This window comes from Mustela erminea, chromosome 20, assembly GCF_009829155.1.
Source record: "Mustela erminea isolate mMusErm1 chromosome 20, mMusErm1.Pri, whole genome shotgun sequence".
Taxonomy (NCBI): domain Eukaryota; kingdom Metazoa; phylum Chordata; class Mammalia; order Carnivora; family Mustelidae; genus Mustela; species Mustela erminea.
The window spans coordinates 8,661,348-8,677,760 of NC_045633.1; the positions used below are offsets into that span (position 1 = coordinate 8,661,348).

Sequence of the window (16,413 nt, forward strand, 5' to 3'; positions counted from 1 at the left end):
TACACTAGTCTTCAGCAGATGATTGTTGGAGGCAGAGTGTGGTTGGGGGGAATCGTTTCTTTAAGATACTTTTTTCATTATAATAGTTATACATACTTACTGAAAAAGCTTGGAAAATAGAGAAACACAGAGGAAAGAAAAAAACTATCAACCACTATTTTCATCCCCTGGAATACTAGTTTTAACATAAGTATTTCCTTTCAGGCTTTTTTCCCATAGTTTTTCCTTTACCATTCAAAGTTATGGTTCTCCACTACACATATATTATTTTTATTCTGATTTAAACTTAATTTAGTTCAAGTATGCCCCAAGACCTATTTTTAAAGGTCACATAATATGTTACTGAGTTAAGCTACTACAACTTAGTCATTGTCCTACTGGCTGGACATTGTTTTTTTTTTTCTTTGTTGTTGTTGTTATAGTTATAAACAATGCTCCAGTACAAATCCTTGAATCCTTTCTTTTGCAGTAATTACTGAAGAAGAACTTTCCAGATGAAAGGGTAGGACCAATTTTTCATGTCCCTGGATATGATTACTAAACAGCTTTATCAAAAGGGTCAAGTGGTGACTCCCCACGAGCAGTGAATTCGAGATCACAGGAGCCCTGACTTTATGGCGACCTGTCCTCAGAGGATCAGCTGGAAATAAGACTGTGGGCAGCTGCTGAGGATGCCTTCAGACAGAGGAAGGGGAAGTCAAGCCATCAAACATACACTAGGCTGGCAGGGGCTGTGCATCTGGGTTAGTGACATTCTTCTGCTCTCTTCCAGGGTCCTGCTCATTTGTAACTGAAAGCCTTCGATGTTCACAGGGTTAAAGGGATGATGCCCCAGACAAGGACTAACCAGTGATCCCATCAGTTCCTCTTAGAAGTTTCAGAGGCCTATGGGGCCTTTCGGGGGTTGCCTCTCATCTCCCCCCACTCTAGGCTTCTCAATTTATTCCTTTGGATCTTTCCAGAAACCGTCTTGGGCAGTTCTGAAACAAAGGCCACCTAGTGACCATAAAACAAAAACAGTTTGAAATCATTTCCTAGAAGGACTTCTGACCTGAAAGAATCATTACCCTCTGCCACTTTGTTGAAAGTGTCCATGACTCATAGTTTTCTCTAAATGGCAATGACCAAAATGGCCAGGGTCTTGGACACATGATCTTGCCCACAGAGATTCAGCCCCGCCCCTCCACACCCCCATTCTCCCACCCCCCTGAATCTGATGTCTGTCACTTCTTAGAGTAGGAACAAACTGGTTTGGGGCGGGCCCAGTGAGGAAACAGGGAGAAAAGGCTGAAGGAGAAGCTCTGTTATTTGTACCTTCATCACCCACACCCCTCACCCCCGGGACTTGGCCCTGACTGAGAACAGATGCAGTGTGTGCTCAGGTGATTTCTCAGCTCCTCAAGTCCTAGAACCCCTGATGTTTACCTTCCTGGGATACTTGTATGGAGCAGTCACCCTTTTCACATGCTCCTGGAGCTCCTGAGTTAGTTTCTTAGGATCTTGAGAGGAGTAAGATGGAGAAAGGACAATAAAGGCCTTCACCACCTGCCAGAAGAAAACAAAAACAAACCCTCCAAAACCAGAAAGAATCAATCCCTTTATAACAACTTATTTCTCCTTTTGCCAGCCAAGCATGAAAGTTCTGCCAGCGCCTCTGGCTCAGCCAGAAAAATGGACATCATTTTTTTTTCCTATTGTCTCCATTCCAGGACCAACTATTGGAAGCACTGACGTTTGTAGAATGATTCCTGGATCCTACCTGTTTCCCAAACTGCTTCTCTTTCCTAAAATAATACTGTAAGCAGCCAAGGAGCTTCTTTTCTGATGCAAATACTCTGTGGAAAGAGAAGCTTCACAATCTCCCCAGGGTCCCTTACTTTCAAGTCTCTGTGACTGGAAAAGTACCTGGCAGAGGTTTGGACATGCAGGGCTGGGAATAATGCACTGAGGGGAAGTGGGTATTTCTGAGCCTGCATGTATACGTGTTTCCAACCAGCAAACATTTTGCTGCACAGCTTCCATGCCACGTGTCCTGAGGGACATTCTGTTACCTTGGCTGTTACTGCCTGAACCTTTCTTAGCAGGCTGCCTCCCATTAAGAAGGAAGAGTCCTGACACACTGCAACCTGACACATGGTTTCTGACAGGAGTGGAAGAAGTCAAAGGCCAGTAGGTTACTAACCCACCCCAGCATATAGCTCTGTCAAGGTGGGAGTTCACCATCCCAAGCCCTGTTAGGTGGGGGTTCACCATCCTTGCATGCTTCCCAAAAGCGGGCATCTCACTACATTTCATGTTCAGATAGATCTGGTGATTGGGAAAGGCTATCTCTGACTGTTAAAACTACCGAACATGTTCTGACTACTTTCTATGCACCAGGCTCCATTCTGAGTATATGCAGATTAACCACACACACCCATCTGTCACAACCGAAGCTAACTTGCGATATACAATGCGAGGTATACTTTTCCAGGTGTGATTTCTCCAGAACATATATGGGGCTCCCACCTTCCTTATTCTAAATCATTGGCCTCAAATTTTAACAGGCATCAGAATCACTCGGATAGGGGCTTCTAGTCAAAATGAAGAAGGCCTGGGCTGCATCCTCAATCGCTCTCATTCAGCAAGACTGACTTGAGGTCTAGAAATCTGTATTTTAAACAAGAATCCCAGATGATGCAGCTGTGAGTAGTCTAGGGCCCTGACTTAGAGACCCACTCCTCTGGCCCTGGTGCTTCTGAGAACACACATAGCCTGATGTCGTACTAACTTTCGTAAGGTAGTAACTACTCTATACTGTAGGGTTATGTTGGATTTGCCAGTGAAAAGCTTCATTTCTCCCACTCTGTCTACTTCTCTGAGACCCATGGGAAGGAATTTGCATTTCTCCTGGGAGAGGTCAGCTTGTTAAATTTGGCTCATCCTTCTGATACAGCAGGGTCATGCTGGATACTTATTCTGTCATCTCTTAAGATGGATATTCAGGTTAGCACTGTCAGCAGCCATGTGTGCTTGTTATATCCTCATCGGCAAATGGGAAAGGGCTCTCTATCGGCCAGGAAAAATGACAGGGACTGAACCCACTGCCAAGCTTTCCTGTCTAATATCCACCTCTTTTGGACCCAGTTCCAGGTCCATTTGACACGAAAGTGTTGGTATCCTCTCCTCGTGTCCCTCTCAAGAGTCAGCCTCTAAAGACATGACATTAATGCTTAACCGAAAGGAATGTGTGGCATTTCAGACTTTGTAGTACCCATGTGGAGTGAGATGGGGGGAATGTGGGTCTTCCAGCTCACTCTGCTGGGTGCAAACAGGTAAAGAACCAGGAGGCAATGTTCTTGGCTGGACTGTTACCTCCCCTCTGATGCGGTCCGGGCTGCTGACCACCGCAGCCTCCAGAACAGCAGGGTGCTCAGCAAGGGCATTTTCCACTTCAACGGGCCCAATCCGGTAGCTGGAAGAGAAAAACAAACTCTTCCAAGTGACCCCCCCCCCCAAACACACACAAAGGTTCAAAGGGAGAAGGACAGAGTAGACAGCTTGACCTTGAGGAATTAATTACATCGTCATTTCTTCCCGTGAACCAAAAGTAGCCATCCTTGTCCTTGTGGGCTCGGTCCCCTGTGATGTAGAAGTCCCCTCGTTCTGATGCCTCTGTCTTCTCAGGATTGTTCTGGAAGACAAAGTAAACACATGAAGGGCCATCTTCGAACAGCCACTCAAGCCAGCTCTGGCCTTCACAGGCCCATGCAGGAGGCTGGGGACCTATAAAAGCAGTTCCCAAAGACCATGCAGGCCAGAATTTCCCACAGGACTAGGAGTTGTGAATTTATACACTTTCTCTCTCATAAATAGAAGGAGATGCCCAGAAATGGTTAAGGACAGCCACTTGCTACCATTCCTTGGAAGGGTCCAAGAAAGCATAGTTAAATGGAGGACAGTGGACACAGGGTCACTGGCTCTATTTTTTAAGATAAAAGAACATACTGATATTCTTTGTGCTCAGGAATCCTTGAAGGTAGGAAGAGAGCAGTTGGCCAAAAGGCAAGAGTCGAGGAAAGACGAAAAGCTAATCAAACTCTGATTCTCAAAGCTTTAAAGAAGCTACTTGAAACAAACAAACAAAAACAAAATTACAGCTGTGTGCAACTATCCAGGTGTGTCTCAAAACCATTATGCTGAGTAAATGAAACCAGACAAGGAGTTAAGATGGCGGGGGATCAGGGGAACCATAAGTTTGTCTCGCCCCTCAGATATAGCTAGATAGTAATCCAAACACTCTGAACACCTGAGAAATCAATCGGAGTTCTGAGAGAAGAAAAACTCCAGTCTACAAGTAGAAAAGTGACTACCTTTTGGTAGGTAGGAGATGCAGAGACTTGAACTTGGGGAGACATAGCTGTGGATCCAGTGGCAGGGAGGGAACCCACAGGTGGAGGCTACCACAAAGCATTATAAGCAGCAAGGCACAAAACTGGAACTTTTAGAAGTCTGCTACCAAGGATATGTGCCTGGCTTAAAGGTGCTCAGGTGGCAAAGCAGGGCAGAACTCACATAGTCTCTCAGGATCCCCTGGTCACAAGAAGGACAGATGGCACCTAAGTGCTGCATTGTTTCCAGGCACAGGAGCGTAGAAGGTGGCTGAGAACAGCCAGTGCAGGTGCTGGCTTTCTGCTCTGTTTTGCCATAAACTGTGAATCGCTCTGATAACTATGAAACTGTGACGGCTTTCCTGGTACAGGCCTGGCAAACAGCAGAAGCGTAGGGAGACACCCCCCCCCACCCTCCTCCCCAGTGCTCCAAGGAGAACAGCACAGCACAGCACTCCTGACCTGCAGGAGTCCCTAAAATGTAGGAGTTTTGAAATTCAGTTGTGCGCCAGAGATTTAAAAAAAAAAAAAAAAAAAAAAAAAAACCACCCCCAAAATTCTCAGAGACCGGCAGGGTAAACGTAGGGTTCTGATGGAAACCAAGGACACAAGAGTAACTGCTCTTCCGTGAGGGCTCACTGAAGAGTGGGGGGGCATGAACTTTCAACTGCAGGACTAGAAGGTGGGGGGCTGTCCTAGTCACCCTATGCATCATTACTGAAAGGCTTCAGGGAGAAAAAGAGCACCACCTGGTGGAGTCCAGAGCCTCTAACACCAACCCCTGCCTCCCATTTGCAATCTGGAGGCCCATATGCACTAAGGCAAGTCCATCTGAGAATCAGTGCAACAGGCCTCTCCCCCAGAAGACCTGCACAAACAACTCACTCACACAAAGTCTACTGATCATAGAGGGCTGCAAAGCTTCAGCTCTAAGGGAAAATACTGTCTAGACTCCTTTGTACTTTTATTCTTTATTTTTAAAATTTTTTTCATTTATTTTCTTATTTTTTCAATTATTTTAAAAAATTTATTAATTTCTAAAATTTTTGTTTTCGTATATACTACATATATACTATTTTTTTGTTTACTTTCATTGTATTTTTTTTCTTTCTTATTTTGGGATCTAGATTCTTTTAATAAGCAGACCAAGAAACACCCAGGATCTAGTTTTTTTATTTTGTTTTGTTTTGTTGTTGTTGTTTTCTTTCTTCTTTTTCTCTCTTCTTTTCATTTCTGGACAGAATGATGAGCTGGAGAAATTCACCCCAAAAGAAAGAACAGGAGGTAGAACCCATGGACAGGGATTTAATCAATATAGGTATAAGTAAGATGTCTGAACTAGAATTTAAAACAACAATTAAAAGGATACTAGCTGGGCTTGAAAAAGGCATACAAGATCCTAGAGAATCCCTTACTCCAGAGATAACAGAACTAAAATCTGTTAGACCGAAATTTAAAATGTTGTAACTGAGATGCAATTCCAGATAGAGGCCATAAAAAGGAGGATGGATGAATCAGAGGACTGAATCAGTGATACAGTAGACAAAATTAAGGAAAATAATGAGTTGGAAAAAAGAGGGTAAGAAAGGTGATGGACCATGGAGACAGATTTAGGGAACTCAGTGACTTATTAAAACATTGTAACATTCATATCATAGGAATCCCAGAAGATGAAGACAGAGGAAAAAAAGGGCAGAAGGTTTATTCAGACAAATTATAGCTGAAAACCTCCCTAATATGAGGAAGGACACAGATATCAAAATTCAAGAAGCACAGAGAACTCCCATTCAACTCAACAAAAACCGACAACCACCAAGGCATATCATAGCCAAATTCACAAAATGCACAGACAAGGAAAGAATCCTGAAAGCTGCAAGGGACAAGGGGTCCTTAAGCTAGAAGGGAAGACAGAACCTAAGCTAGGTTCTTGGCAGATCTGACCACCAAAACATGGCAGGACAAAAAGGAGTGCAAGAATATATTCACCATGCTGAACAGAAAAAAATATGCAGCCAAGAATTCTTTATCCAATAAGACTGTCATTCAGAGCAGGAGAGATAAAGAATATCCCAGACAAACAGAAACTAAAGTAGCTTGTGACCACTAAACCCCTGCAAGAGATTTTAAGGGGGACTCTTTGCTTGGAGAAAAAAAGACCAAAAGCAACAAAGACTAGAAAGGACCAGAGACATCACCAGAAACACCAATCTATAGATAACAAAATCGCACTAAATTGGTATCTTTTACTAATGACTCTGAATGTAAATGGACTAAATGCTCTATAATGAAAAGGCATAGGGTATCAGGATGGATAAAAAAATAAGACCCATCTATATGCTGCCTACGAGAGACCAGTTTTAGACCCAAAGACATCTGCAGAATGAAAGTGGAGGATGGAGAACCATTTAACAAGCTAATGGATGTAAAAAAAAAAAAAAAAAAAAAAGCCAGAGCAACCATACTTCTTTCAAACTAGATTTTTTTAAAAAGATTTTATTTATTTAATTGAGAGAGAGCGAGCGAGAGAGAGAGAGAGAGAGAGAGAGAATGAGCAAGGAGGAGAGGCAGAAGGAGAAGCCAACTCCCCGCTGAGCTGGGAGCTCAAAACAAGGCTCAGTTCCAGGGCTCTGGGGTCATGACCTGAGTGGAAGGCAGCTGCTTAACTGACTGAGCCATCCAGGCACCCTGGCAAACAAGATTTTAAACAAAGACTATAATAAGAGATGAAGAAGGGCATTTTATCATAATTAAGCGATCTATCCAACAAGAAGATCTAACAATTGTGAATATTTATGCCCCCAACATGGGAGCACCCAAATATATAAAACAATTAATAACAAACATAAAGAAACTCAGCGATAATAATTCAATACTAGTAGGGAACTTTAAGACCCCACTTACAGCAATGGGCAGGTCATCTATGCAGAAACTCAACAAGCAAACAATGGCTTTGAATGTCACACTGGACCAGATGGACTTAACAGATATATTGAGAGCATTTCATCGTAAAGCAGCAGAATACACATTCTTTGCAAGTGCACATGGGACATTCTCCAGAATAGATCCCATACTAGAGACAAATAAGCCCTCAACAAGTACAGAAAGACTGAGATCATACCATGCCTATTTTCTGACTGCAACACTACAAAACTTGAAATCAATCATAAGAAAAAATTTGCAAAGACCACAAGTACATGGAGGTTAAAGAATGAATGGGGGATGCCTGGTGGCTCAGTCAGTTAAGTGCCTGCTTTCAGCTCAGGTCATAATCCCAGAGTCCTGGGACGGAGTCCCACATCAAGCTCCTTGCTTGGCAGGGAGCCTGCTTCTCCCTCTGCCTGCTGCTCCTCCCCACTTGTGCTTGCTCTTTCTCTGACAAATAAATAAATAAAATCTAAAAATAAGAAAAGAATAAATGGGTTAATCAGGAAGTTAAAGAAGAAATTAAAAAACACAGGGAAGTGAATGAAAATAAAAACACACCAAATTTGGGATGCAGCAAAGGCGGTCCTTGAGGGAAGTATACTGCAATACAGACCCACCTCAAGAAGCAAGAAAAATCTCAAATACTTAACCTAACCTTACAACTAAAGAAGCTAGAAAAGGAATAGCAAATAAAGCCTAAAGCCAGAAGAAGAGAGGTACCTGGGTGGCTCAACCAGACAAAGACCCCCACAAAAAAGGAGAATTACCGACCAGTATCCCTGAAGAACATAAATGCAAAAATTCTCAATAAAATACTAGCAAATCAAATTCAATAGTACATTAAAATAATTATTCATCATGATCAAGTAGGATTTATCCCTGGGCTTCAGGAATAGTTCAGTTTGTGCAAATCAATCAACATGATAGACCACATTAATAAAAGAAAAAGTAAGAACAATATGATCATCAGTAGATGCAGAAAAAGCATCTTATCCAAATACAGAATCCTTTCCTGATAAAAACCCTTAACAAACTAGGGATAGATGGAACATACGTCAACATCATGAAGGCCATATACGGGAAGATCCACAGCTCGTATCATCTTCAATGGGAGAAAAACTGACAACTTTCCCATGTGGTCCGGAACAAGACAAGGATGTCCGCTCTCACCATTACTGTTCAACATAGTACTGAACATCTTAGCCTCAGCAATCAGACAATAAAAAGAAATGAAAAGCATCCAAACTGACAAGGAAGAAATAAAACTTTCTCTGTCTGCAGATGACATAATACTCTATGCAGAAAACCTGAAAAACTCCACCAAAAAACTGCTAGAATTTGCACACAAATTCAGCAAAGTTGCAAGATGTAAAATCAATGTCCAGAAACCTGTTGCATTTCTATATACCAATAACAAAGCAGCAGAAAAATAAATCAAGGAATCAATCCCATTTGCAATTGTACCAAAACCAGTAAGATACCCAGGAATAAACCTAACTAAAGAGTCTGCAAACTATAGAACACTTATGAAAGAAACTGAAGAGGACACAAAGAAATGGAAAAACATTACTTGCTCATGAATTAGAAGAACACTGTTAAAATGTCTATACTACCCAAGACAATCTACACACTTAATGCATTCCCTATCAAAATACCAACAGAATTTGCCACAGATCTAGAACAAACAATTCTAAAATTTGTATGGAACCACAAAACATCTTAAATAGCCAAAGCAATCTTGAAAAAGAAAAACAAAATGAGGTGTTACAATTTCAGATTTCAAGCTATATTAGAAATCTCTAGTCATCAAGACAATACAGTAGTGGTACAAAAACAGACACAAATGGAACAGGGAACCCAGGAATGGACTGAAAACTATATGGTCAACTAATCTTCAATAGAGCAGGAAAGGATTCTAATGGAAAAAAGACAGTCTCTTCAACAAATGGCATTGGGAAAACTGGACAGCAATAAGCAGAAGAATGAAATTGGACCATTTTCTTACACCATACACAAAAGTAAATTCAAGACGGATGGAAGACCTCAATGTCAGACAGGAAACCATCAAAATCCTAGAGGTGAACACAGGCAGAAACCTCTTGGACTCAACTGTAGTGATTTCTTACTAGACACAATGCCAAGAAGGGAAACAAAAGCAAAAATGAACTACTTGGACTTCATCAGGATAAAAAGCTTCTGCACAGTGAAGGAAACTATCAACAAAACTAAAAGGCAGCCTACAGGATGGGAGAAGATATTGGCAAATGACATATGTGATAAAGCGTTAGTATCCAAAATCTATAAAGAACTTACCAAACTCAACATGCAAAAAACAAATAATCCAGTTAAGAAATGCGCAGAAGACATGAATAGATACTTTTCCAAAGAAGACATACAGATAGCTAACAGAAACATGAAAAGATGCTCAACATCACTATTATCAGGGACATACAAATCAAAACCACAATGAGATAACACACACCTGTCAGAATGGCTAAAATTAATAACACAGGACACACCAGGTGTTGGTCAGAATGTGGAGAAAGGGAAACTCTTACACCACTGGTGAGAATGAAAGTTGGTGAGGCCACTCTGGAGAACACTATGGAGGTGCCTCAAAAAGTTAAAAATAGAACTACCCTATGATCCAATAATTGAGCTACTAGATATTTACCCAAAGGATACAAAAATACAGATTCAAGGGTTACATGCATCCTGATGTTTATAGCAGAATTATCAACAATAGCCAAACTATGGAAAGAGCCCAAGTGTCCACTAACTGATGAATGGATAAACAAGATGTAGAGTGTGCGTGTGTGTGTGTGTGTGTGTGTGTGTGTGTGTGTGTGTATGCCATATCCATGTATTCAGATATACATGCATATATGGTATGTATTTATAATGGAATATTATCAGCCATAAAAAAAATGAAATCTTGCCATTTGCAATGATATGGAGGGAGCTAGAATGTATTATGCTTAGTGAAATAAGTCAGTAAGAAAAAGACATACAGTATGATCTCACTAATATGTAGAATTTAAGACAGATAACAGATGAATATAAGGGAAGGGGGAAAAGAATAAAAGGAGAGGGAAACAAGCCATTAAAATGACTCTTAACAATAGGGAATAAACTTAGGGTTGATAGAGGCAGAGCGGGGATAGGCTAGAGGGATGATGGGCGTTAAGGAGGGCTTTTGTTGTGATAAGGAAATGGGTGTTGTATGTAAGTGGTGAATCACTGATTTCTACTCTGCAAACCAATACTGCACTGTATGTTAACTAAGTAAAATTTAAGTTAAAAAATAAAATAAAAAGTGAATTTAAAAGAAAGAACCGGGGGGTGCCTGGGTGGCTCAGTCAGATAAGCATCTGCCTTTGGCTTAGGCATGATCTCAGGATCCTGGGATCAAGCCCCATGTCAGGCTTTCTGCTCAGCGGGGAGTTTGCTTCTCCCTCTCCCTCTGCCTCTGCCTCTATCCCTACTTGTGTGCTTTCTCTCTCTCTGTCAAATAAATAAATGTCTTATTAAAAAAGTAACAAGGGGCGCCTGGGTGGCTCAGTGGGTTAAGCCTCTGCCTTCGGCTCAGGTCATGATCTCAGGGTCCTGGGATCGAGCCCCGCATTGGGCTCTCTGCTCAGCAGGGAGCCTGCTTCCTCCTCCCTCTCTGCCTGCCTCTTTGCCTACTTGTGATCTCTGTCTGTCAAATAAATAAATAAAATCTTTAAAAAAAAATAATGAGACACACAAAAACGAATACTTATAATCCTATTTACATAAAGTTCTTTTTTAAAAAGGCAAAAGTATTCTATTAGCAACAACAAATAATTTAGCAAAAGCTGATGGCTTGGGGATTGATTGTTAGAGAGCCCAAGGGAACTTGCTGGGGAGACAAGAAGGTTCTATATCTTGATAGCAGTGGTGGTCACACAAGTGTATATAGGTGTCAAAAGTCACTGACCTATACGCTTGTCATTCCTGCCCATTGCTGTAGACTTAGTGGCATGAAGAAGTCACTCAATAAATAATGAATGAATAAATTATTCAGAAAAGTCAAGGATTTGCTATTGCTTACAAAACTGATTATAAGGAAATAGATTAAAATTTTAAAATTACCTCTGCTTAATGTATTATTGCATTACTGTTTGGGTTTTTTGTTTTGTTTTGTCTTTTAAAGATTTTATTTATTTATTTATTTGAGAGAGAGACAGTGAGAGAGACATGAGAGGGGAGAAGGTCAGAGGGAGAAGCAGACTCCCCATGGAGCTGGACTCAATGCAGGACTCGATCTCAGGACTCTGGGATCATGACCTGAGCTGAAGGCAGTTGCTTAACCAACTGAGCCACCCAGGTTTTTTGTTTTGTTTTGTCTTTATTTTATTCTGTCTGGTAAGTTTCTGTGACTTTAAATGAAATACTATGAAAGACTATCTCTCTTGTAGTTATAGAAAAGCCACTAGAATTCATTCTAAAAACAAATGGACTGATTTTCACTGCTTCTTCCAGTGTTGTAGCTGAGCGATGGCATCATATACACGCCAGGTGGAATCCCTAATAAAGCCATGGTTCTTGACTTCGGCTCCACAGTCAAATCACCACATAATCCACATCATAGGAAAGTCTGATCTCATCTTTGATCTCAGTGGGGCCCGAGTATCAGTCATACTTTGAAGCTTCCAAGGTGTTTCTAGTGTGCAACCAAAGCTGAAACCATGTCAGTAGAGATTTACAGAGAGAGTGTGGCAAAAACAAAGCCCATAATAAACACTCACTGAAGCAGGCATGAGGGAGAGGTCATTCCTGGATTATCACAGAAATTCAGACTAGAGTCCTTGGACATAATAAGCTCTGCCAGCTGACCCCTCTCCACATAAGACTTAAGATAAAAAGAATCCTGAAACTAGGCTCTGATACAAATTGCAGTTTGACTTTTGTGAAGTCCCTTCTCTTCTCTGAGCTTCAATTTTCTCATCGTTAGGGGCACCTGGGTGGCTCAGGCGGTTAAGTGACTGCCTTCAGCTCAAGTCATGATCTCGGGACCTGAGACCCAGCCCCACATCGTGCTTCTTGCTCAGTGGGGAGTCCGCTTCCCCCACGGCCTGCTACTCCCCGCTGCTTGTGCTTTCTTGTGTTCGCTCTCCCTCTCTCTCAAATAAAGAAATAAAATCTTTTTAAAAAAATTGTCGTCATTGAAATGATGGGATGTCCCCTGTGCTATAAATTTGCACTCTCAGACATATCTGTGCTTAAATCCATGTCCTGGACATACTAGTTGCTTGACATTGGATAAGTCAATCTTTCTCATTTCCTTATCAATAATAGTGCCAACCTACCTCATGCAGTTATTGTAAGGGTTAAACAAGTGTTTATAAATCTCAGAACACAATGCTCAGCACACAGAAATCACTGTGAAAATGGCCATTCCCTGCCACTTACCAAATAGCAACTAAAGAAACAGAAGGGCCGGGTGGGCCTGACTCGGACAGCAATATTCCCCTCTTGTCCTGGAGGCAGGATGTTGCCCTCATCATCCACGATCTGGCAGAGAGATCAGAGGGCCGTGTCTGGATATCTGTGCAGCCAGACCACCCCACCAGCTGAGCCTGCTGTTGCTAACCAGGACATGCATTTTGCTCTCCTCTTTGAACCAAGCCTCAACAACAGTTGGGCAAGGCTGCCTACCTGCACATCGTAAGGTGGGGACGCTTTCCCCATGGATCCAGACTTGATTTTCATGCCTTTTGGATTGGCACAGATTAAAACCTGGAGAGAAAGCAGTTCCAGAAAGGTGGAGATGTATCCCTGTAGCTTCTTCCTTCCGGGTGCCGACCTTTTCTCTCACTCTGCCTTCTGCCTCTCCTTCCCTCTCCTACTCACTCTTTCTCTCCCTTCCTTCCCTCCCTTCCTCCCTTCGCTTCTTTCCATAGTCAACAAACATTTATTGAATGTTATACTGGACACTGACACATAAAGAACCAAATGTGTCACTAAGTCAAAAGACTCAGTTGACCCTTCAACTCTCTGCTGCCCAGATGGCTATGGGCAATACTGGGTAAGATCTTTGGGTCTGACCAGAGACAGAAAGAGGCTGTCCTGGTGGAGACAAATGGTAGCCGAGGCCACGAGAGTAGGTTTTTTGGCTATAATGTCCTTGTGAAGTCATTTTATCAGCCAAAAGGGAAAAAAAAAAAAAAAACTGATGGGATTTTGTTATCAGCTTCTCCCAGGGGACAGGGCAGTCCCTGATAGGTGTGGCAGCTGGGAAGGCAGAGGCTCTGAGAGCTGGTCATCTCCACCAAGTGGCTGAGGGCTTGGGTAGAGGTGACCTGTGGCAGGGACCCGGGCTCCACTAGCACTCACTGTTTCAGACTGGCCATAGCCTTCGTGCAACTCCAGGCCCACATGGCTCTTCCACTTCTCTCTCACGTCAGGATTCAGTGCCTCTCCTCCAGTCAAACAGTGCCTCAGGCTCTGAAACTGGTACCTTTCTCAGGTGGAAAACAAGACCGCCTGTGTCAGGATCCCTGCACCCAACACTGTACCCCCAGTATTACTGCTTAGGTCTAGACATCTAAAGCCACTGGAGGGTAAAGTCCAGGCTCTTATCACCTATTCCAAGTGCCCCATCCTCTGGCTTTGTAGGCATATTCCTCATGGGTAGGTAAATTTTTTAAAAAATCAATCCTATCTGATTTTGGAATAAAATCAGAACCTTGTATTGTAGGTTTTGGTATAACATAGCGAATTCTACGTGAACTGGCCAAAATCAGTTAAAAACAAAATGAAAAAAACAAAAACAAAAACAAAATGATGATAAATTGGTTAGAACAACCACCTAGTTAAAAAAGATAAACCGATTACATGGGGCACCTGGGTGGCTCAGTTGGTTAAGTGTCTGCCTTCAGCTTGGGTTATGATCTCAGGGTCCTGGAACTGAACCCCACGTCGGGCTCTCTGCTCCACAGGGAGTGTGCTTCTCCCACTCTCTCTGCCCCTCCCCTTCTGGTTTGTGTTCTCTCTCTCTCTCAAATACATAAATAAGATCTTTTTAAAAAGAAAAGATAAATCGTTACAAATTTAAAAGGTAGAAAGTGGTCCGGTAGGAATGAATCAGTTGCAAATTTGTAAGGTAGAAAGGAGCCCCCTAAGAATCTGACAATTCTAACAAATGGGCCCCAAGTTCCTACAGATATTAAATACGTTATAAAACCACCCCTCCATTCAACAAATTATCCAAAATGTAAAAAATGAGTGGTTGCAAATATATTTCAACCATTTTTCCCCTTTGGATAAACTTGGTTTGACTATTAATTAATACTACCTAGTAGCTTTCAACAAAATTGTTCTTAAATCATTCTGAGTTTGCTTACAGTTAAAATAATGATCTTGAAGTATACACAAGAGATCAATGAATGGGATAAATTCTTAAAACAAAGAATTCAACAGGGGAATCATGTAAAAACTCCCCCTTAGGTTCTTCATGGACAGATACATGCGATGAGCAAAGAGAACAGAAGAGGCAGACATAGATCAGTCAGTGAGTTACTGAAGAGTCATAGGTCTCTTTCCACACACCTCAGCAACTAGACTTGTCCTGCTATCAGATGTTGCTTTGGACGCACCCAGGATGGGAGCCACATGCACATAGTGTCTGGTTGCCTTCTGTGGGATACCCAATGACATTCACTCAGAGAGTGGCTGGATGGAGTTCGTATGGGGCTGAGGGATGGAACATCTATTGTGGTGGGCTTGCTGGTCCCACCAGACCTCAGGCCCTGGCCACAAATCCCATTCCACAGGTGGCTAACAATTACCCAACAATTTCTCCATCCTCACACAAGTAGCAGACATATTGCTGAGAGAATGGCCTGTGCATGTATGATGGAGAGACAGCCCACCTCAAGTGCTAAAATTCCAGACTATCTTAAATCTATCCAATTCCATCTGGATACAAATTCTTGGGTAGGGAGTGGTGGTGCAGAGGATTTTTATGGGGCATGTGCAAAGGATATAGATGTGTATGCTTCAACATGTGTGTGTATGTGTGTGTGAGAGAGATAGGAGGACCACAGATATATATAGTATTCCAGATATGTATTCTATATGGAGAGAAAGAATCACAGACGTATGTGTATATGTATGCGTGTGTGGACATATATAGAGAAAGAGAGAGAGAGAGATGAGACAGGGACAGAGTGAGAGAAACAGAGTCGGTATGAGAGGCTGGGTGTGCATGTGGGCATATACTGCTGTATATTCACATATTTAGGTCCCCAAAGCACCAGACGGATGGGCTGGCTGTACCTGGTGAGATCCTCCTGTACCAGCAGCCGGAAGATGGTGGGAACACAGCAGAGGGTGGTGATCGGATACCTGGAGAGAGTCTAAGCAAAAACAAAGGACAGAAGATCTCAGAGGTACTGGGGTGGGACTTCATGGAGATGGAGCAGGGAAACTGGATTTTAACTACTCTAGATACATCATATAAGTGAACCATACTGTATCTGTCCTTTAGTGGCTGGCTTAGCTCACTTAACATAATGTCTTCAAGATTCATCCATGATATAGCATACGTATTCCTTCTTTTTAAAGGCTGAATAATATTCCATTGTATGTATGTGGCACATTTTGTTTATCCATTTATCAGCCAATGGGACTTGGGTTGCTTCCACCTTTGGGCTATTAGTAATAATGTCGCTCGGAACACAGATATACCTAGCTGACATCTTGACCACAACCTCATGAGAGGCCCTGATTCAGAACTAGCTATTAGGCTGCTCCCAGACTCCTGACCACCAGAAACTGAGATAATAAATATTTGTTTTAAGCCACTAGGTTTTGGGGTAATTGACTACCATAGATAACTAATATACCATGTAAGGCCTGGGGGCAATAGAGGGAACAAGGCATATACTGGCTGATCAAGCCCTCAGTGAATAATGATGATGGTGAGCTTGACTGTGGCAAAGATAATCAACGTGTTAAGAACACACTCTGATTATGATTTTCACCGCAGTTTTGAAAAATAACTAGGGTTTTAACAGGAGCATAGGGAAGAAAGTGGTAGACAGAGAAGAACCCAATGCAGGAAAAAACAGAATATGCAGATATATGAAAT

General features: G+C 42.1%; 1 protein-coding gene across 2 annotated transcripts in view; it reads right to left on the reverse strand.

The window, feature by feature from the left end:
* Positions 1-268: 268 nt before the first annotated feature.
* ACSM5 (acyl-CoA synthetase medium chain family member 5) overlaps positions 269-16,413 on the reverse strand; it is a 31,834-nt gene continuing 15,689 nt past the window's right edge. For both annotated transcript variants that reach the window (XM_032327476.1, XM_032327475.1), the window contains exons 7-14: positions 15,600-15,679; positions 13,656-13,779; positions 12,978-13,058; positions 12,732-12,833; positions 3,546-3,673; positions 3,355-3,454; positions 1,426-1,545; positions 269-996 (exon numbers count right to left, since the gene is read on the reverse strand). In XM_032327476.1, coding sequence (XP_032183367.1) covers positions 886-996; positions 1,426-1,545; positions 3,355-3,454; positions 3,546-3,673; positions 12,732-12,833; positions 12,978-13,058; positions 13,656-13,779; positions 15,600-15,679 — 846 coding nt within the window. In that variant the 3' untranslated portion in view covers positions 269-885. The remainder of the gene's footprint in view (positions 997-1,425; positions 1,546-3,354; positions 3,455-3,545; positions 3,674-12,731; positions 12,834-12,977; positions 13,059-13,655; positions 13,780-15,599; positions 15,680-16,413) is intronic.